The 21,379-nt window shown below is 36.4% G+C and overlaps 2 protein-coding genes across 15 annotated transcripts in view; both read left to right on the forward strand.

Moving 5' to 3' along the window:
- LOC105081556 (OX-2 membrane glycoprotein) overlaps positions 1-19,441 on the forward strand; it is a 31,215-nt gene extending 11,774 nt beyond the window's left edge. The window contains exons 4-6 of one of the 3 annotated variants that reach the window (XR_012506943.1): positions 3,605-3,738; positions 4,936-5,019; positions 19,269-19,441. Coding sequence is in view for 2 of the 3 variants with exons in the window: in XM_074363458.1 (XP_074219559.1) it covers positions 3,605-3,704; positions 4,936-4,975 (140 nt within the window). In the remaining variant the exon portion in view is untranslated. The remainder of the gene's footprint in view (positions 1-3,604; positions 3,739-4,935; positions 5,020-19,268) is intronic. The other 2 variants (XM_074363469.1, XM_074363458.1) reach the window with 2 other exon arrangements.
- Positions 19,442-19,856: 415 nt separating this feature from the next.
- LOC105081557 (OX-2 membrane glycoprotein) overlaps positions 19,857-21,379 on the forward strand; it is a 97,255-nt gene continuing 95,732 nt past the window's right edge. For 11 of the 12 annotated variants that reach the window (XR_012506930.1, XM_074363372.1, XM_074363399.1 and 8 more), the window contains exon 1: positions 19,857-20,012. Coding sequence is in view for 11 of the 12 variants with exons in the window: in XM_074363372.1 (XP_074219473.1) it covers positions 20,001-20,012 (12 nt within the window). In the remaining variant the exon portion in view is untranslated. The remainder of the gene's footprint in view (positions 20,013-21,379) is intronic. The other variant, XM_074363420.1, reaches the window with a different exon arrangement.

The raw sequence follows: 21,379 nt of genomic DNA on the forward strand, positions 1-21,379 counted from the left end.
GAGAATTTCCCCCCTGTTCATTTAACATTCTCTTTTGATAAACCTCGATTAAGTGGGCAATAAAACATGTAGATTGGATTTTATATTATTTTATTATTTAATATTCATATCTCTTTTTCTTTTCTTTAAGCTATCTGGGAGATTTTCTAAAATTTGTCTTCAAACTCTTTAATTCAATTTTCCTTCTTTTGACAATCAGGTTTATAATTCTGAACTGCCTTTACAATTTAAAATTAATGTCACAAATTAAAGTTATTTTAAATCATCCCGTTTGTTATCTCCACCAATCCCCTCCTCACCTCCACTACCATCATTTTAATTTTATGTTTCTTTTACTCAGTATTTCTCACTTTGATTACAGTCTACAATCAAAGTCCTCTGAGCCTTGACTGAAAGTTTACAGACTCTTTATTTGGTTTATTGTGTCTTGTGAAGAGATTAATTTTCCTTAAAGAAAAAGATCCAACAATCCTGTAGTTGGCTGCTGAAGAGAACAGGCAGCAATTAGCCAGGAGACTCTAAAAGCCAGAATGTGGAGGCCTTTTACTCTGGTGCCTAGTTATTCCCAAATGTTAAGTAAATTTCTTTCCCTCCATGTTTTTTGCCTGAGGGGTAAACATTTGTCTGTCCAAAGTTGTGCTTTGGGATATGGAAGTGGATGCTTTTGACTGCAACTTTTATTCTGTGATTCACTCTTCCTCTCTTTATCTTCTGAATCCTGAGCCTTTCCAGGCTCTCCAGGCTCTCTCTGCTCATACAGTCTCCTTTGTACGTAGCCGAGCCTGCAGTGACTTTCATCCTGCACCTTTATAGGCCATTCCTCTATGCTTTTTACATCTTTCATAAGTTTGTTTAAACCTTTTGCTAATGAAGATCTCTCTTCTACTTGTTATTTTTGGTTTAATCATTTTATTTTTGTTACTATTATTTTCATGGAGCCTCAGGAAAGAGTAGAAATAACTATTTTTGTTACATGTATCTCTTGAAACTGGAGTTAATCAGCATTTTTTTGTTTCCTAGTAAATTTCCCCAAATTATGAGAATGAATTATGCCAATTGAATAGCACATGTATCACCCATCAAACTATTGGGTAGATTATTCTGGTTAATTTCACTTCTCACTGAGATATAAATGTCTGTAAAAAGTAACATCAATTCAGAAGAGGACTTCTCCTTGCTTAGTTTTGTAACAAGTATTTGTGGTATAAATCAGTGATTCTGCTGAAACCTTGTATAGAGTTTTTTCCGCTGTGTTCTGTTGCCATTGACTTCAGAGCTGTGTTCATATTTTCATGCCAAATTCTTCCCATTTAGCTTCCTCCACCAAATTTGAATGAGCTATGTAGCGTCTCATTGAAAAAAGAACATAGTTAAAACTAGAAACTGAGACAAAGTGATAGCTGAACAGTCAAAAATAAACGGCACAACGTTCCTCAACTAAAACACATAGACTTTCTAGTAGTATTTCAGGGAAGAAGTAATTGCTAACAAGGATTTCTCTTTTCCTTCAATGGTACTGGAAAATTAAAGCAGCAAATTAAAAAGGAATGAGAGTTTACAATGAGCAGAAAAATGACATCAATCTGACAATCAGAAAGAGGACAAAAACAGCCAATCACGAGAAGACCTAAGAATGTAAAATGCACAGTAGTTCATGCCATTTAATATAAGTGCAAATTTCCTAAAAGTCTATCCACAAAGTATAGGTTCATTTTTATATTACATTTAAGAAATACCATTGATAATCATAAAAAATGGCCTTTGTTAAGTTTAAATTGCAACAAAAGATAACATTATGTTCAGAAGTCTACATAGAAAGAAGTGAAGTTTATAATGCAATTTTAAAACATTGTGGTCAAAATAGCTACTGTAAAAGTGTTGATACTCAAAATTTTACAATTTGTGTTTTACTTAAGAGTACAGACCCTAGAATCAGACAGAACAGCACTTGCTCCCCAGTTTTGTCACCTAATCACTGTAGTTTTGGGCAATTTTCTTACATTTCAATGCCTCCATTTTGCCATTTGTACCAAATAACTGTGCTCACCTAGTTGATGTAAACAATTGGAGGGGTGTCCCCAATGTTCATAGCAGCACTATTTACGATAGACAAGACATGGAAGCAACCTAAATGTCCATCAAAAGGTGATGGGATAGAGAAGTTGTGGTATATATATACAATGGAGTACTACCCAGCTATAAAAAAGAATGAAATAATGCCATTTGCAGCAACATGGATCAACCTGGAGATCATCTTCATTCTCAGTGAAGTAAGCCAGAAAGAGAAAGAAAAATGCTGTAATATCACTCATGTGGAACCTGAAAAAAGGACATAAATAAACTTATTTACAAGCCAGAAACAGACTCACATAGAAAACAAACTTATAGTTACCAGGGGGAAAGGGAGTGGGAAGGAATAAATTGGGAGTTTGAGGTTTGCAGACACTAATTACTACATATAAAATAGATAAACAACGAGTTTCTTCTGTATAGCACAGGGAACTATGTTCAATATCTTGTAGTAACCTATAATGAAAAAGAATATGAAAGGGAGTATATATACATATATATGTATGACTGAAACATTATGCTGTACACCAGAAACTGACACAACATTGTAAACTGAATATACTTTAATAAAAAAATGAAGAGGTTGAAAAAGTATTCCTTTCTTCCCTTTTAGGTTCTTTGGTGAGTCTAATAATTAAAATTGTATGACAGATTAACAGGACAAAAACAAACAAAAGTTTAGTAACATGTATACATGGGAGATACCCAAGAAAACTGAGCAGGTCTTTGAAAGGACTGAAGACATCATGTAAAGTACCATCTTCAGCTAAAGACAAAAGAAGATGGTGGGGTGGGGAGTTAGTTATGGGAGGTTACCAGGAAAAGCACTATAAACAAGGGTAAGTTTATTATGTAGATTTAAATTGTTGCCTCCTCAATTGACAAGTTTCTAGAGATTTAGGGTCATCCACCTCCTCCTGGAACAAATGGAGATTTCTCTTATATACATGAACATGTCTGTTACAAAAAGGGTAAGTTCTACTTGATTTTCAGTGTTTCTCCTGTGTTTGCAGCTTCTTACAATCAGTCTAAAATAATCTTTATGTCAAAGAGACATATATTGGGGTGGCAAATATTGCTCCCCTACATAATCTTTATAAAATGCTTATCACATTGCTTAGACTATTAATCTTAAATACTAATTATTATTATAAATTTATTTTCTGAGGGTATTATGGAATCTTTGGAAATTTCATTTTAGTAATTGAATAATATTTCATCAAGTGAATGTATTACATTTTGCTTAATCATGTTTATGTGATTATATCTAAGTGAATATTTAAATGGCTATACTATTTGTTAATTCTTGAGAATGGTAGGATGATAATAAATGTTATCTGTCTTCGATTTGAATGCAGATTAGTATATTCTTTTATAAAATTCAGTATGGCAAGTAATCTAATAGTATCGATTTGAATGTCAACAAGGCAATGGTAAATCAAGGGCATTGCAGTTCAAAGGTACCAAAATGACAGTACAGTGTATAAAAAGAGGTATGGTCCCAAAGAATGTGTTTCTGATTTGTGTTTTTCAGGTTCTGCTCGTTCTTCTTATACTCGGCTGCATATAGTTGGTGTGCTTATAATTTTTCTATGTATTTCATTTATCATCTGTATTGTTCTGAGAAAGAAAAAGTAAGTTTTATTACTACCTGTCCTGATAGAGAAGGTGAGTAAAATCAGGCTAGTTTCAAATCTGGAAAAAAATAACCCAAGGGCTCTGGATCATAAAAAGAATCATGGAAAACTCTTTTCCATATCCTTGGTGATTTTGCAGTCAAGGATTTATCCTTATTAAGATGATACTCTACTTGGGATTGTTACAAAGGTAGGGTGTTAGTAATCATTCATGCTTTTGGTAAATTGAGTTTAAGGTTCTTTCTTGAGGACAGATTTTGACAAGAGAGAGCATATAGACTTCAGACAACTGGTGGGAGGAGGACTACTGGGTGGTAAAAAAAGCCTGAGGTTGGAAGTTTGAGATAAATCTACCTGACAGAGCCACAGTAAGATGACAGTGGTCCTACTTTACAGGACTAGTATAATGAAATATCCATTCAGTGATTTAACAAATACTTCCTGAGGGTCTATGTATTGCATTGTTCCCAGTGTGAGAGACAGAGACACAACTGAAACAGACAAGTTCTTTGCCATCAGAAGCTAAAGTCCCAGTGGGGAGGGGTAGTCAAGAAAAGATAGAAGAAAATACTGGGTAGTGATAAGTACTATTTAGAAAACAAAGCAGAATGATATAATTGAAAAAGATCATGGGGCTAATTGATGTGGAGTGATCTCTTTGGGGAGATGACATTTAAACTGAGAACTAGGTCAGAAAAAAAGTCATGAGTAAAGTTCTTGGCAGAGCATTCCACGCAAAAAAGGAGTTAGTATAGGTCCTTCAGTGGGAATGAGCTTGGTGTGCCCCAAGAAAAATGAGAAGGTCAGTGTAACCTTTTGAAGTATAGAATAATACTTCAAAAAATAGGAATGGGGCCAGAACAGATAAGGCCCACAGTCCTGGACAGGCATTTGGGCTTTTAACTATCTGCAATATCAATCCATCGAAGTACTTAAAACCAAGGAGTACAAGGAACCAGATTTAAGTACCTGAAATTTACAGAGATGATAAGGGCCAGAGTTATAAATTTGGGAGTATAGTAGGAAATTTCTCCAGGAAATTTATAAATCATATCAAAACATTATTAAAAATCAGTGATCAAAAATATTATTGAAAAGATATTTTGTCTGTCAGGAGAGCTTCAATCTCTCAATTTTTAATTCAGAGCATGCTCTTACAATGGACTCCATTTGGGGGAGGGTTTGGGCTGATTCAACAATGGATCCATTACTGTCATTATATCTGTAGGTCAGAGAATGTGCTTCAAAACACGCTCCACCTGAGATAACCTAACTGGACACCCGAATGAGCCACACACCCGAATGAGCACAGGTAATTGGAAGATGCGTAATTTTTGTTGTCATTGTATATACTTCAAATTTAAGACAACTAACCTTCCATATTAAATCTTCCATTTGGTAGCAGCAATCATTATTTTAAAAATAAATGGAAGAAAAAGATTGTTTACATATCCAGTTTCATGAATTACTGCTTTCAGATAAGGTTATATTAATATTAATGTCTTTGAATGTTTCTACTCATTCCCTGATTCACTGTCTATTCACTTCTCCCACTGTTACCAGTTTAATGACTGCTTTGACTTACGGGATTTTTTTCTGATTATTAAGTATGAGCATGTCTTATGTATTGTTAACCATTCAGGTTTCCTCTTCTGTAACATTCTTTTTTTTTTTTTAATTGAAGTACAATTAGTTATAATGTGTCAGTTTCTGGTGTACAGCATACTGTCCCAGTCATGCATATACATACATATATTCCTTTTCATATTCTTTCTTATTAAGGGTTATTACAAGATATTGAGTATGGTCCCCTGTGCTATACAGAAGGAATTTTTAGAATCTATTTTTATATATAGTGCCTAACATTTGCAAATCTCAAACTCCCAAATTTATCCCTTCCCATCTCCTGTCACCCAGTAACCATAAGATTGTTTACTATGTCTGCAAGTCTGTTTCTGTAATGTTGTTGTCTACATCTTCATATGATCTCTGTCTATATTTGCAGAAATTCTTTATATCCTAGATCCTTTATGTACTAGATACCGATTACTTCTCCCTATTTTGCATAACTCCATTAAATTTCTCAGTTTTATCATTAAAAGAAGTCTTTAATGTTTTGATGTTGTTAAATCCACATTTTTTCACCCAATAGTTTGAGTTTGGGATCTTATTTAAGAAGTCCTCATTCACCTAAATTCACAAAAATATAATCATATTTATTAGCTTCCTATTTTTTCTATTTTATATATAGGTATTTAAACCTTTGTACATAATGTAGACTTGATATATAGTATTAAATGTTGTTATATAATGATTCAGATTTCCCACCATCAGCTTCTATACAATCTGTTCTTCCCTTCTCTTACTTATGAACTCCATTTCCATCTCTCTCAGGTGGAACTTTTGTTCCATTGTTTAATTTTTTGTTTTTTTTTAAATGCATATTGTTTTTATTTCGACGACTTTTTGTTATGTGTTAAAATGTGATAGGGAGAGATTTCCCTCTTTTCTTTCTTAACTTGATATTTCAATTCAGAGATGCACAAGCACACGCATACGTCATGAACTAAGTTTACTAAGTTCTTTAAAAAATGTGGCTGGAATTTTGGTTAGTCCTACATTGAATTTTTAGATTAATTTAATTTTGGAAGTATCGATATCTTTACAGTGTAATTTGCTCCACCTATAAATATGTCATCCATTTATTCATGGACGCCTTTCAGGAAAATTTAAAAATTTTCTTTCTGCAGGGTTTATGTAATTTTTGTTAAGTTAATTCCCTGGTACTTTTAATCTGTTCACTATAATGAATGGTATCATTTTTAAATGAAATTTTCTAGCTGATTATTAGTGGTTTAGGAACAGTTATGGATTTTGAAGTTAACCTGTAGCTGGAAACCTTGCTAAACTCTATTTATTCAAAGCTTTTCTGTTGATCTAATGATTTTCCCTGTAAATAACCATCTGTCTTGCACATAATGACATTTTTGCTTTAAAACATTTCTGAATTTAAAGACCATGTCTAAAATTTATCTAAGTATGATATTTGCTACAGTTTTTGGCTGTTAAGCACATTATCAAGTTTAGGAGATGTTTCATTATTTCCATTTTCTGTGGTTTTATCATATATAGGTTGTTGAACTTAAGAAATAATTTTTTGTACCTGTTAAGACAATGATACAAATTTTCCAAAGCAGTCCACTAATATGATAAATTACATTGACAGATTTTCTAGTGCTAAACTATTCTGGGATTTTTTTTTCCGCTTTATAAGTAAAACACGACTATACTTTTATTTTTTGGCTTTAAAATAAAGATTACAAATTAGGCTTTGAAATTAACACTAGCCTCAAAGAAAGGGTTTAGTCATTTAGTATTTCTTCTTTTAGAAATATGTACGAGAGCGATTTCTTTTCCTTAACAACCATCTGGATTTATGGATGTTTTGGTAGTAGAATTCTTTCATTTCAACTGAGTTCCTTTCAAAATTGTTGGCTTATTCAGTTTTCAATTTCTCATAATTTTTTATCCTCTTACTTCTATTTTTTAGTTTGTTGGGGTAAGAACATTTAACATGAGCTCTATCCTCTTAACAAAATTTTTTAAGCATATGATGTAGTATTGTTGATTATCAGTACAACGTGGAGCAGATCTCTAGAACTTGTTTGTAAGTTGCTTAACTTATGCCCATTGATTAGTAACTCCCCATTTCTCTGTCTCCTCAGCCCCTGGCAACTACCATTTCACTCTCTGATTCTATGAATTCGATTATTTTAGGTACTTCACACAAGTGCAATCGTGCGGCGCCTGTCTTTTGTGACTGGCTTATTTTACTTAGCATAGTGCCCTTGAGGTTCAGCTATGTTGTCACATATTGCAGAATTTCCTTCTTTTTAAGGCTGCATAGTATTCCATTGTTTGTACATACCACATATCCTTTATCCATTCATTTCTGGATGAATATTTAGGTTGTTTCTACACCTTGGCTAATGTGCATAGTGCTGCAATGAACACAAGGGTGCTAATATCTCTTTTAGATCCTGATTTCAATTTTTTTTGCATAAATACCCAGAAGTGGGATTGGATTATATATAGTTCAATTTTAAATTTTTTGAGAAACCTCCATGGTGTTTTCCATAGTGGCCATACCATTTTGCATTCCCACCAGCAGCAAACAAGTGTTCCAACTTTTCCACATTCTCATCAACACTTGTTGTGTTTCGTTTTTTGATAATAGCCATGCTGACAGATGCCAGGTGATATCTCACTGTGGTATTGATCTTCATTTCCCTGATAATTAGTGTCATTGAGTATGTTTTCATATACTTGTTGGCCATTTATATCTTCTTTGAAGAAATATCTGTTCAAATCCTTAGCCTATTTGTTTGTTGGGTTATAGGGTTTTTTTTTGCTACTGAGTTTTAGTAATTTTTAAATATATTTTGGTGATAACCCTCATCAGATACATGGTCTGAAATAATTTTTCTCAGGATCATGTTATCTTTTATTACTAGCACTGATTAATTTAAAAACACACTTGGAAACTTGCCCTAAATAAAATAGAAACTAGTTTTAGAAACTTATTAGGCCAAATGATGTGACTGTAACCGGAAGAAATAAGGCTTAGAACAGTCCCATGTGCAAGCACTTCAGGGCTGCTACAAGACCTCTGAGATTCAGAAGGAGGACAAACCCTGAGAGTGACCAAATGCTGTCGCCATCCTAGAACTACTTGCCTGTGTACCTGAGCGATTATTTCCTGTTCCATAACTGGAAAACACATGAATAGGCTATGGTTTTAAATGTCATTAGTACAGCGAGAAACCAACATTTGCATGCTTGTGATGGGTTTTATGACTCTTAAAGACCTCTGGAAGTATTTCTCTTGTTCTGTAGGTTGGCCCTTACGCTGCTGATTTTTTCCTTCATTGTGCAGAAGTTTTTTAGCTTAATATAGTCCTGCTTGTCTATTTTTGTTTTTGTGGCCTGTACTTTTGGTGTCATTTCCATGAAGTCATTGCCAAGACCAATGTCATGAAGTTTTTTCCCTAGGAGTTTTCTAGGAGTTTAACAGTTTAAACTCTGACATTTAAGTTTTTAATTCATTTTGAGTTTATTTTTCTGTATGATGTAAAATAAAGGTCCAGTTGTATCCTTTTGCATGTGGATATCCAGTTTTCACAACATCATTTGTTCAAGAGACAGTCCTTTCCCCATTATGTGTCTTGGCACCTTGTCAAAGATCGGTTGACTGTATAGTGTAGATTTAATTCTGAGTTCTCTATTCTATTCCATTGATCCGTATGTCTCTCTTCATGCTAGTTCCAAGCTATTTTGATTACTGTAACCTTGTACTATATTCTGAAATCAAGAAGTGTGATACCTCCAGCTTCATTCTTCTTTCTCAAGGCTGATTTGGCTATTTGTGGGCTTTCTGTGTTCCATATGGATTATAGAATTGTTTTTCTATTTTAAAAAATGCTATGGGAATTTTGATAGGAATTGCACAAAAAACCTAATGCTACTTCTTAAGGAGCTATAAAAAGAAGCAAAAAACTGAGTCAAGAGTTAGGTGAAGGAAGGAAGTTACAAAGATTAAATAAAATAGAAAATAGAAAAAATCAACTAGACTAAGAGTTCGTTTTTGAAAAGATAAAATTGATAAACCATTAACTAGACTAACAAAAAAAGAGAGAAGACTCAAATAAATTAAATAAAAAATGAAAGAATAGACATTATGACTGATGCACAGAAATAAAAAATATCGTAAGAGACTGCTATGAAAAATTATATGCCAACAAACTGGATAACCTAGAAGAAATAGATAAATTCCTAGTAACATACAACCTATCAAAACTAAATCATGAAGAAGTAGAAAGTCTGAACAGAAATATAACCAGTATGGAGATTGAATCAGTAACCGAAAACCTCTGAACAAAGGGAAGTCCAGGACTAGATGGCTTCACTACAGAATCCCACCAAGCATTTAAACAAGAATTAATACTAGGGCTTCTCAAGCTCTTTCAAGAAATTGAGAAGGAGGCATCAGTTCCAAACTCATTTTACTAGGTCAGCTTTACCTTGATAGCAAAGCCAGACAAAGACATCACAAGAAAAGAAAAACTACTGGCCAATATCCTAAATATATATATATATATTTTACATATACATATATATATGTAAAAATCCTCAACAGGAAATTGAATTCAACAGCACATTAAAAGCCTCTTACAGGCTTGGACTTTGTCAAGATGGTGGAGTAGGGAGACCCTGAGCAAACCTCTGCCCATAGGCACACCAAAATTACAATGATTTACAGGGCAATTATAAATAAGGACAACTAAAAACTAGCAAAAAAAGATCTTCTACAGCTAAAGATATACAGATGGAATCACAATAAGGTGGTAAGAGGATGGGAGACGCAGTATAGTCAAGACTACACCTCCAGTTACGTGGACCCACAAACAGGAGGATAATCATAATTGCAGAGGTTACACCCAAGGAACCAGGGGTCCACCCCACATCAAACTCCCCTGCCTGGGGGTTTTTCACTGGGAAGACGAGTCCCCAGAACATCTGGCTTTGAAGGCCAGTGGGGCATGCATTCAGGAGAGCCAGAAAGCTGTAGGAAAGAGAGACTCCACTCTTAAAGGGCACACACAAAATCTCACACACTCAGAGACCCAAGGCAGAAGCAGTAATTGAAAGGAGCCTGGGTCAGACTCATTTGCTGATCTTGTAGAGCTTCCTGAAGAGGCAGGAGGCAACTGGCACTCACCCTGAGGACACAGATGCTGGCGAGACCTGGCCCTGCCCACCAGTGGGTCAGCACCAGTCCTGGGACTTGGTCTCACCCAACAGTGGGTAGGCACCAGCCCTGAGAACCCCAGGCCACCACAGTCAGACATACCAGAACCCAGTCCCACCCACCAGCAGGCAAAAATCAACCCATTAACTAAGAGACCTCTGCAGACAGCTGCAGTGGGAACTGGCCCTGCCCAGTGGTGGACAGGCATCATCCACAGGACCTCCTAGGCTCCAGTCCTGCCCATCAGTGGGCCAGCACTATCCCCAGGACCTCCTGAATACCACAGTCATCTGCAATAAGACACAAACCCACTAATCAATAGGCTGGCACCAGTTCCGGGACGTGGCTCCACCCACCAGTGTCTGTCTGGCAGACACTACACTAGGCAGGGCCTGACAATCAACTAGGCAAGGGGCCAGCCATTCTTACCAGTGACCCACTGTAGCCAGTCCTGCCACAATTAAAGGGCCTATGCAGTTCACCTAGAGGCATCCCTAGAGCATATACTTCTGTTTAACAGAAGGGAGTATGCTGCAGGGCACCATAAAACATCTTCTACATTAGGCCACTTTTCCAAGATCTGTAAATGTAACAAACATACCTAATACATAAACATAAAAACAGAAAATCAGGAAAAATGAAATGACAAAGGAATATATTCAAAATGAAGGAACGGGATAATAACTTAGAAGAAAAGCTAAGCAAAGTGGAGATAGGAAATCTACCTAATAAGAGTTCAAGGTAATAATCATGAAGATGCTCAATGAATTTGAGAGAAGAATGGATGAACACAGTAATAAGTTTGACAAAAAGTTAGAAAATGTAAAAAAGAGCTAAACAAAGTTGAAGAATATAATAACTTACATAAAAAATACACACTAGAAGGAATCAACAGCATATTAGATGACACAAAGGAATGGGTCAGCATACGAGGAGACAGAATAGTGGAAATCACTGATGCTGAACATGAAAAAGAAAAAATAACTTTAAAAAGTGAGGACAGTTTAAGAGACTTCTGGAACAACATCAGGGGTACCAACATTCTCATGATAAGAAACCCAGGAGGACAAGAGAAAGTGGCAGAGACTTATTTGAAGATATAATAGCTGAAAACTTCCCTCTCCTGGGAAAAGAACAAATATCCAGGTACAGGTTGCACAGACAGTCCCAAAGAGGAAAAACCCAAAAGAAGACTACACCGAGACACATTGTTTTTAAAATGGCAAAAATTAAAGACAGAATATTAAAAGCAGCCAAGGAAAAGCAAAATGTTATACACAAAGGAACTCCTGCTGACTTTTCAGCAGAAACTCTGCAGGCTAGAATGAATGCAGGCGTGATGTATTTAAAGTGACGAAAGGAAAAACCTACAAACAATAATACTCTACCCATCACGATTTTCATTCATATGTGATGGAGAAAGTAAAAATTTATACACAAGCAAAAGCTGAATAAGTGGAGCTGGGTCCTGACCCTCTAGTGGGCAGGGCTATGTCCAGGGGCATATCTAGAGGCATTTGTGGGCTCAGGAAGTCTGCTGATGGGTAGAGCTGTGTTCCCATCTGGTATATTGTTTGGCCTGAGGTGTCCCAGTACTTAAGCCTACAGGCTGTTGAGTGGAGCCAGCTCTTGGTGCTAATAATCCAAGCCAGATGTCAGCCTCCAGGGAAAGCTTATACAGATGAATACTCCCCAAATGTTCTCCACCAGCTTTTATTTCCCAAGGGGGAGCCACAGCCACACTCACCTCTCAGGAGACCTTCCAAAAACCAGCAGGCAGGTCTAGCCCAGGTTCCTATGAAATCACTGTCTCTTCCCCTGGTCCCAGTGCATGTGAGATTCTGTGTGTGATCCAAGAGAGTGAAGTCTCTGTTTCCCCCTATCCTATGGAGCTCCTGCAATTAAGCCCAGGTGGTCTTCAAAAACAAATGCTCTGCAGACTTCTTCTCTTGATGTTGGACCTCTGGGCCCACTCACCAGTGGGCAAGCACCAACCCCTCCTGTCAGGCCTGCACAAGCCTCTAGTCCAGCTTCACCTACCAAGGGGCAGATACCAGAAGTAAGAAAACAACAATCCCACAGCCTGTGGAAGGTGTCCACAAATGCAGGCCAGACTCTACCCTGGGACCAGCTGAACCCTGGTCCTTGAGTGACAAGATGGGAGTGCACTGCTGGGATGCATATGATAGCTCATACAAAGGGCCATTTCTTCAAGGTTGAGAAATGTAACAATTTCTTAGAAAGGTACAATTTGCCAAGACTAAACCAGAAGAAATAGAAAATATGAATAGACCAATTACCAGTACAGAAATCAAATCAGTAATTTTAAAACTCCCAATAAACTGCAGGACCAGATGACTTCACAGGTGAATTATACAAAACATTTAGAGAAAGGTTAACACCTATCCTTCTGAAACTATTCCAAGAAATTGCAGAGGAATGAACACTTCCAAATTCATTCTATGAGGCCACCATCATCCTGAGACCAAAATCAGACAAAGATATCACACACAAATAAAGAAAATTACAGGCCAATATCACTTATGAATATAGATGCAAAAATCCTCAAGAATATAATAGGAAATAGAAATATATAAAGCATTAAAAGGATCATACACCAAATCAAGTGAGATTTATCTCAGACAGGTAAGGATGATTCAGTATCCACAAATCAATCAATGTGATACATTATATTAACAAACTGAAGAATAAAAACCATATGATCATCTCAATTGATGCAGAAGAAGCTTTTGATAAAATTCAGCATCCATTTATGATAAAGACTCTTCATAAAGTGGGCATAGAGGGAACATACCTTAAAATAAAGGCCATAAGCTAACATCATACTCAGTGGGGAAAAGCTGAAAGCATTTCCTCTAAGATCTGGAACAAGACAGGAATGCCCACTCTCACCACTTTCATTCAACGTACTTTTGGAAGTCCTAGCCATAGCAGTATGAGAAGAAAAAGAAAAAAAAAAAAAAGGAATCCAAATTGGAAAAGAAGAAGTAAAACTGTCCCTGTTTACAAATAACATGATACTATACATAGAAAATCCTAAAGATGCTACCAAAAAAGTACTATAGCTCATCAATGAATTTGGTAAAGTTGCGGGATACAAAATCAATACACATAAGTCAGTTGCATTTCTATTCACTAAGAACAAAATAGCATAAAAAAGAAATTAAGGAAATGATTCCATTCACCACCCATCAAAAAGAATAAAATACCTAGGAATAAACCTACTAAGAGGCAAAGGATCTGACTCCAAAAACCACGAGACACTGAAGAAAGACACTGAAAATGACACAAGCAGATGGAATGAAATGCCATGTTCTTGGATTGGAAGAATCAATATTTTTAAAATGGCCATACTACCCAAGGCAATATACAGATTCAATGCAATGCCTATAAAATAACCAATGACATTTTCAGAGAACTGGAGCAAAAAATGTTAAAAGACCCTGAATAGACAAAACAATCTTGAGAAAGAAGAATGGAGCTGGGGAATCATGCTCCATGACTTTAGACCATGCTACAAAACTACAGTAATCAAAACAGTATGGTACTGCCACAAAAACAGAGACGCAGATCAACGGAACAGGATAGAAAGTCCAGAAATAAACGTACACACTTATGGTCAATTAATCTATAATAAAGGAGGCAAAAATATACAATGGAGAAAAGACAGTCTCTTCAATAAATGTTGCTGGGAAAACTAGACAGCTACTTCTAAAAGAATGAAATTAGAGCATTCTCTAACACCATATACAAAAACAAACTCAAAATGGATTAAAGTCCTAAATGTAAGACTGGATACTATAAAACTAGAGGAAAACATAGGCAGAACACTGTTTGACATAAATCACAGCAATATTTTTTTTCAAACAAGCTTCTAGAGTAATGGAAATAAAAGTAAAAATAAACAAATGAGACCTAATTAAACTTAAAAGCTTTTGCACAGCTAAAGATACCATTAACAAAATAAAAAGACAACCTACAGAATGGGAGAAAATATTTGCAAATGATGCAACTGACAAGGGACTAATTTCCAAAATATACAAACAGCTCATGTAGCTTAACATAAAAAACCCCAAACAACCCAATCAAAAAATGGGTAGAAGACCTAAATAGACATTTCTCCAAAGACATCCAGATGGCCAGCAGGCACATGAAAGAATGCTCAATATTGCTATTTATTAGAGAAATGCAAATAAAAACTACAATAATGTATCACCTCACACCAGTCAGAATGGCCATCACTAAAAATCTTCAAGTAATAAATGCTGAAGAGGGTGTGAAGAAAAGGAACCCTCCTACACTGTTGGTTTGAATGTTAATTGGTGCAGCCACTATGAAGGACAGTATGGAGGTTCCTTTAAAAATTAAAAATGCACTTACCATATGATCCAGCAATCACACTCCTGGGCATACATCCAGAGAAACTATAGTTGGAAAAGATACATGCACCTCAATGTTCACAGCAGCCCTATTTACAACAGCCAAGACATGGAAACAACCTAAGTGTCCATCACCAGATGAATGAAAAAAGATGTGGTATCTATCTATCTATCTATATCTCTATATATTTCTGTCTCTCTCCATATATGAAATAATGGAATGTTACTGAGTCATACAAAACAATAAGTAATGCCATTTGCAGCAACATGGATGGGCCCAGAGACTATCATATTAAGTGGAGGAAGCCAGGCAGAGAAAGAATACTATCATATGATGTCACTTATATGTGCAATTTTTAAAGAAATGATACAAATTTTATTTACAAACCAGAAATAGATTCATGGATATAGAAAAAAAAAAACCACTGGTTATAAAAAAGGAAAGGGGAGAGGGATAGATTAGGAGTTTAGGATTAACAGATACACATTATTATATATAAAATAGATAAACAATAAGGACCTACTGTATAGCACAATTAGTTGTAATAAGCTGTAATGAAAAGAAACTGAAAAAATATATATGTATGTATATGTATAACTGAATTGCTTTGCTGTATACCTGAAACTGACATTGTAAATCGATTAAACTTCAATAAAAAATAAGAAATAAAATAAGACAGAGAAATAAAATAAGACAGAGTGGCTGAATGAAAAGAAAAGCCCATATATATATGCTACTTACAAGAAACTCATGTCAGATCTAAAGATACACTAGCCGGAAGGTACGGGGATGGAAAAGGTATTCCACACAAATGGAAATCAAAAGAAAGCTGGGGATGTGATACTTGTATCAGACAAAATAGGCTTTGAAACAAAGATGTAACAAGACACAAAGAAGGACATTACACATTGATAAAGGGATCAATCCAACAGGAACGTGTAACAATTGCAAACATATATACACTCAACCTAGGAGCACCTAAATATATAAAGGAAATAGTAACATACATAAAGGGAGAAATTTACACTGATACAGTAACAGTAAGGGACATTAACACCCCACTTATATCAATGGACAGATCGTCCAGACAGAAAAATAATAATGATATAGTGGCCTTAAAAAACATTTCAGACCAAGTGAACTTAGTAGATCTATACAGAACATTCCATCCGAAGCAGCAGAATACATATTCTTTTCAAGTGCATATGGAACATTCTCCAGGATAGATCACGTGCTAATTCATAGAAGAATTCAAGTAGCAGTAAGTGTAAGAAGATTGAAATCACATGAAGCATCTTTTCTAACCCTGAGGCTATTAAACTAAAAACCAACTCTAAGAAAAAAATTGCATAAAACACAAACACATGGAGGCTAAACAATATGCTACTAAATAGCCAACGAATCATTAAATCACAAAGAAGAAATTTTAAAAAACATCTGGAGACAAATGAAAACACAATAATACAAAATATATGGGACACAGCCAAAGCTTTCTGAGAGGGGAGTTCAAATGATATGAGTGTACCTCAGGGAACAAGAAAAATCTCAAATAACAATCTGATCTTACACTTAATGGAACTAGAAAATTAAGAACAAACAAGACCTAAAGTTAATAGAGGGAAAGAAGTCATAAAGATCAGAGCAGAAATACATGAAATAGACTTAAAAAATAGAAAAGATCAATGAAACTCATTGCTGGTTCTTTGAAAAGATAAACAAAATTGATAAACCTTTAGTCAGACACATCAAGAAAAGAGAAGTGTTCCAAATAAATAAAATTGGAAATGAAAGAGAAGTTATGACTGACACCACAGAAATACAAAGAATCATAAGAGACTACTATGAGCAACTATATGCCAATAAAATGGACAACCTAGAAGAAATGGAGAAATTTCAGAAATGTGCACTTTCCTAAGACTAAACCAGGAAGAAATAGAAAATGTGAATAGACCAATTACCAGTACGGAAATCAAATCAGTAACTTAAAAACTCCCAACAAACAAAAGACCAGGACCAGATAAATCACAGGTGAATTCTATCAAACAGTTAGAGAAGAGTTAACTCTTATCCTCCCCAAATTTTTTTCAAAAAATGCAGAATACGGTTTGTTTCTGAACTCATTTATGAGGACAGCATCACCTGGATACCTAAACCAGATAAATATATCACACAAAAAGGAAAATTATAGGCCAATATCACTGGTGAGCATAAATGCAACTTTCCTCAACAAAATATTAGCAAACTAAATTAAACAATATTTAAAAAGAATCATGCACCATGATCAAATAGGATTGATCCCAGGAATGTAAAGATGGTACAATACCTACAATTCAACCAGTGTGATACACCACAATAACAAACTGAGGAATAAAAACCATATTATGATCGCAACAGATGAAGAAATAGCTTTTGATAAAATTCAACATCCATTTATGATAAAAACTCTTCAGAAAGTAGGTATAGAAGGAACTAACCTCAGCATAATAAAAGCCATATATGGTAAGTCCACAGCTAGGCATGCACTCTGCCACTGAGCTGTACCTTCACCCTTCTTCCAAAGAATTTTTAAAGTAATATTTATTTTCCATGATGGCAGGAAATTTTTTCCCCTCTTTGGTTCACTCATCTGTATCCCAAGTCTCTATCTTTTGTGTTTTCATCTTATTCATACGTGTCATAGTTACTAATAGGGCATTTTTTTCCATTTAATTTTTTACCTTTATATGTCATTTTGGTAATATTTTTCTATTTTCTCCTGTGCTGTCTTTCATTAGGTTAAATATTCTTTTTCTAGTTTGAGTCATACATTATGCTATTCTTTTGATGCTTTGCCCTAACTTACTAAGAATAATACTTATATTTATTTTTTAATGTCTATTTCTTAAGCATATACATCTTGGCATAATTCTCACCTACTTCTCATAATCTTATTACCTAAACCCTTATGTCCTTCCATGTAGGTTTGAATTTTTGTATTATTTTATTATAGATACATGATTTGGGGGAATCTTGCTTTTTTAGGCAGTTACAAATTTTGATAAGTTATATGTCCTTTCTGCATATCTTTCTATGTAGCATCCTCCTGGGTTCATTTTTCTTTTTTCCAGAATGCTTTTTTCAAAAGTGTTTTCAAGGAGAGTCCTGATATAATACATTTTCTGAGGTTTATATGCTTAACAAAATCTTTTTTCATCCTGTCATTTTGTAATATTTTGCTCTTAAAATTTAGGACAGAGTCTTCCAGTAGTTTTAAAAAATTGAAGTCCCACAAAATATCATCTACACAATTGGGAAAGAAAAGAATAGAGAAAGATTAAAAATGAAGAGGAAGAGATAAAACAAAAAATAATCTAACAGAATGATGTACACATGTTTAGGAAAAGCCATGTATAAAAATGTTTATAGCACCACTATTAAAAATAATCCCCAAATGGAAAACACACAAATGTCTAGTAACAGTAAAGTAGTAAATAAATGTGGTGTTTACAGAATGGGATAGTATACAGCAGTGAGAATGAATGACTCACAGCGACATGCAAAATCATGGATGAATTTTTCAAATCTACTGTTGAGTGAAAGAACCCAGATACAAGTGAGGACATACTCCATGACGTCATTTATATCAAGTTCACTAACAGGCAGGCCTATTTCATGATGCTAAGAGTAAGAGAGCAGTGGGTGGTGGCAGAGGCAGTAGTGCAGGAAGAGTGAGCAAAGAGGGTGGAACCGGCTCTGTGGGGCTGGGAACCGTCAGGGTTTTATCTGCTCACAGCTATGCGAGCATGTTTACTCTATGGCAATTCAAACTGTGTACTCATGAGGTATGCACTTTCCTCTATGAATAACACAATCAAAAGTGAAAAGTATTTTTTAAAATATACCTTTGTAGCAATATTTATAAAAGGCAAAGTGGAAGTCAAAGCTGATTTTCTTTAATATTTTGAAAATTAGCTCATTGCATCCAGCACTGCCTTGTGACAAAGTCACTTTGTTTCTTTTCTTCAGTGTCTCTACTTTTCATTTTTGAAGCTTTAAGAATTTTCTCTTCGATTTCCTTACTTTGATCTTCTTCATTTCATTATAATATGTCCTTAAGTTGGCTTTCTCTTATAAATGCCTGTTTGCCACTCTGTGAATCTTTTGGTCCTTTCAATGTGTACTTTATGTTAATGTTTTTCTGAAAAAAAAAAATCAGTCATTTTTTATTTACAGCCCTGGGATTTACAGCCCCATGAATCCTTAAGTAAAGGCTCTGTTCCAGCACCTTGTCAGAGGGGTGCTGGTGGGCAAACAGGAAAGGCTTTAGGAATTGAGCACTTCATTGATCTGTTTGTCTTTGTTTATTTTTTAAGAGCCAAGAACTCTGGAACTTGTTAAAATAAGAAGAATCCTCAGCATCAACGCAAGTGTTAGAAAATGCCTCACAGAAAAGAAATCCAGTCACACTGGTGAAAGAGCGACGTTGACGGCTTAAAGATACAATTTGGTTCTGGATAAAAATAAATATACATTTGTTTTTTGTAAAGTGCTTCTTGGTTAGATTCGGCTTCAAAATATTTGCATTTTTCAGAGGTGGTAACTGGGGAAACTGTAACACTGCTCAAAAATCATTTCCTACATGCCTGCTCCACAGCGCAGACTGCCATTCCTCCCAGCGCGAATGCCGTGAAACGCTTCACGTCCTCCGATCTCGCCCTGTATCCTTTCTCTCTGTAAGATGAAAATGGGAAAAGTGTATATTTTTTTCAAACACTTTCTCCGTTTCCCCAGTTGCCATCTCTGAAAAATTCGAACTGCTTGAAGATAGAAAAAAGATGAGCATGTTTTTAAAAGGCATTTAATTGCCTAGCACTAACCTACCTGGCCTCGGCTCCTTTGTGTGTGTGATGTGTGTAAGTGTGTGTATGTGTGTGTGCAGGGGAAAGTAAGGGGGCGGGGCAGGGGGAGGAGTGAGGGGCGGGGAATCACTGCGATTGCGGGGGGCTTCCTAGTGGCGAGGACCTTCCTCCAGCACCCCGGGTCTGGCGTGAGATCCCTCCGGACCTCCAGCTGAAGCCCGCCAGCGCGCGCGGCCGGGAGCGAGGATGGAGAGGCTGGTGAGCCGGGCCAGGCGAGGGAAAGAGGGCTCGGGGTGGGCGGTGTCGCGCCGGCGGCCCTGGGGCGGTGGCGGGCTGAGAGCGCCAGGCTGCGGCCCTCCTCAGGCTGGTCCGGAGCTGGGATTTTTGCTAGCGCTTTCCTCTCAGCGCTTATCCTTGCAGAGAAGCTGATTTTGCCTTCTAGCTGATGGTTTACAGGCCGTTCTGGCCATCCGGTTCTCTGTCTCAACGTGCTAGAGAAAGGATGCCGCCGGGCGGTGGCTCCGCAGGCGCTTCTCCGAAGACCATTGACATCCCTGGAGGGGAACTGGGCCTGGGGGTCGCGCGCTGGTGGCAGGGATAGAGGGTGCTGTATTGGCTCCGTTTAGGCCCTGAAAGCTGGGGTGGGGTTGTGAATTTCGGGATTACTGTCCCTGGGAGAGCTCGCTCCCTCCATGACGCTCCAGCCTCTTTCTCCATCCTCTGCGCCTTTGCCTTGGGAAGCCATAAACGATCGGCTACATCAGGGTTAAAACCCAGGCTATGAGAGACAGACATTTTGTTTATTCAGGATCTGTATACATGACAAAATGAAGGAGAGGGTTTTCATTTACACTGGTATAATTTTAGAAAACAATAAAAATTAAAATCCAAATACAGGTAATGCCTCAGGGTATATTTTTTTTCATATATAGTTTATTGGCAAGACCCCACAGCCGGTTATTTCAATGTCTTTCTTAACAAAGGCCTTCAAGTGATGTTTACCATGTGCTAGATGCTCTTAACCTTCATAACTATCCTTCAGAGGAGGAATTATTACCCTGTTTCACAAAGAAACAGGTAGAAAATGTCTCCAAGTCCATGTGACTGTGTAATATATGTCAGGGTCAGGATTTGGACCTAGAAGCTTTCAGGGAACGAGGTACGTATAGGGACAATGGAGCTGCCAGGCAGGCAGCTATCAGGTAAGAGCCAGGGCTCTGTAAACCCTGGCCCTCTTGTGAAGGGTTATTAAATGAACTTATCCATTTCCATTTCTGTATAATTTGATTAACCACGTAACACATGTTGGCATTTACCATATCTTAGGCACTGTATTAAATTCTCAGTGTAACCCAATGAGATAACAGCAACATTGATCTAGTACTTATTTCTATCAGTCACTGTTCCAAGAGCTTTACATATATGACCTCATTTAGTCTTTTTAACAGAAAGAAGGTTGGGAATATTTTTTCTGCATCTCAGAAATGTAAAATGATCTGTCCCAGCTTACACATCTAGTCTTTGTGCTTGCCTGAACTCAAGTCAGCCAGAGGAAATATGTATATATTTAATAGCAGGCCTTTCCTTCTAATTCCCTTTGCCTCAGTCACTGTGCTTCTGTTTCT

This window comes from Camelus bactrianus, chromosome 1 (assembly GCF_048773025.1).
Source record: "Camelus bactrianus isolate YW-2024 breed Bactrian camel chromosome 1, ASM4877302v1, whole genome shotgun sequence".
Taxonomy (NCBI): domain Eukaryota; kingdom Metazoa; phylum Chordata; class Mammalia; order Artiodactyla; family Camelidae; genus Camelus; species Camelus bactrianus.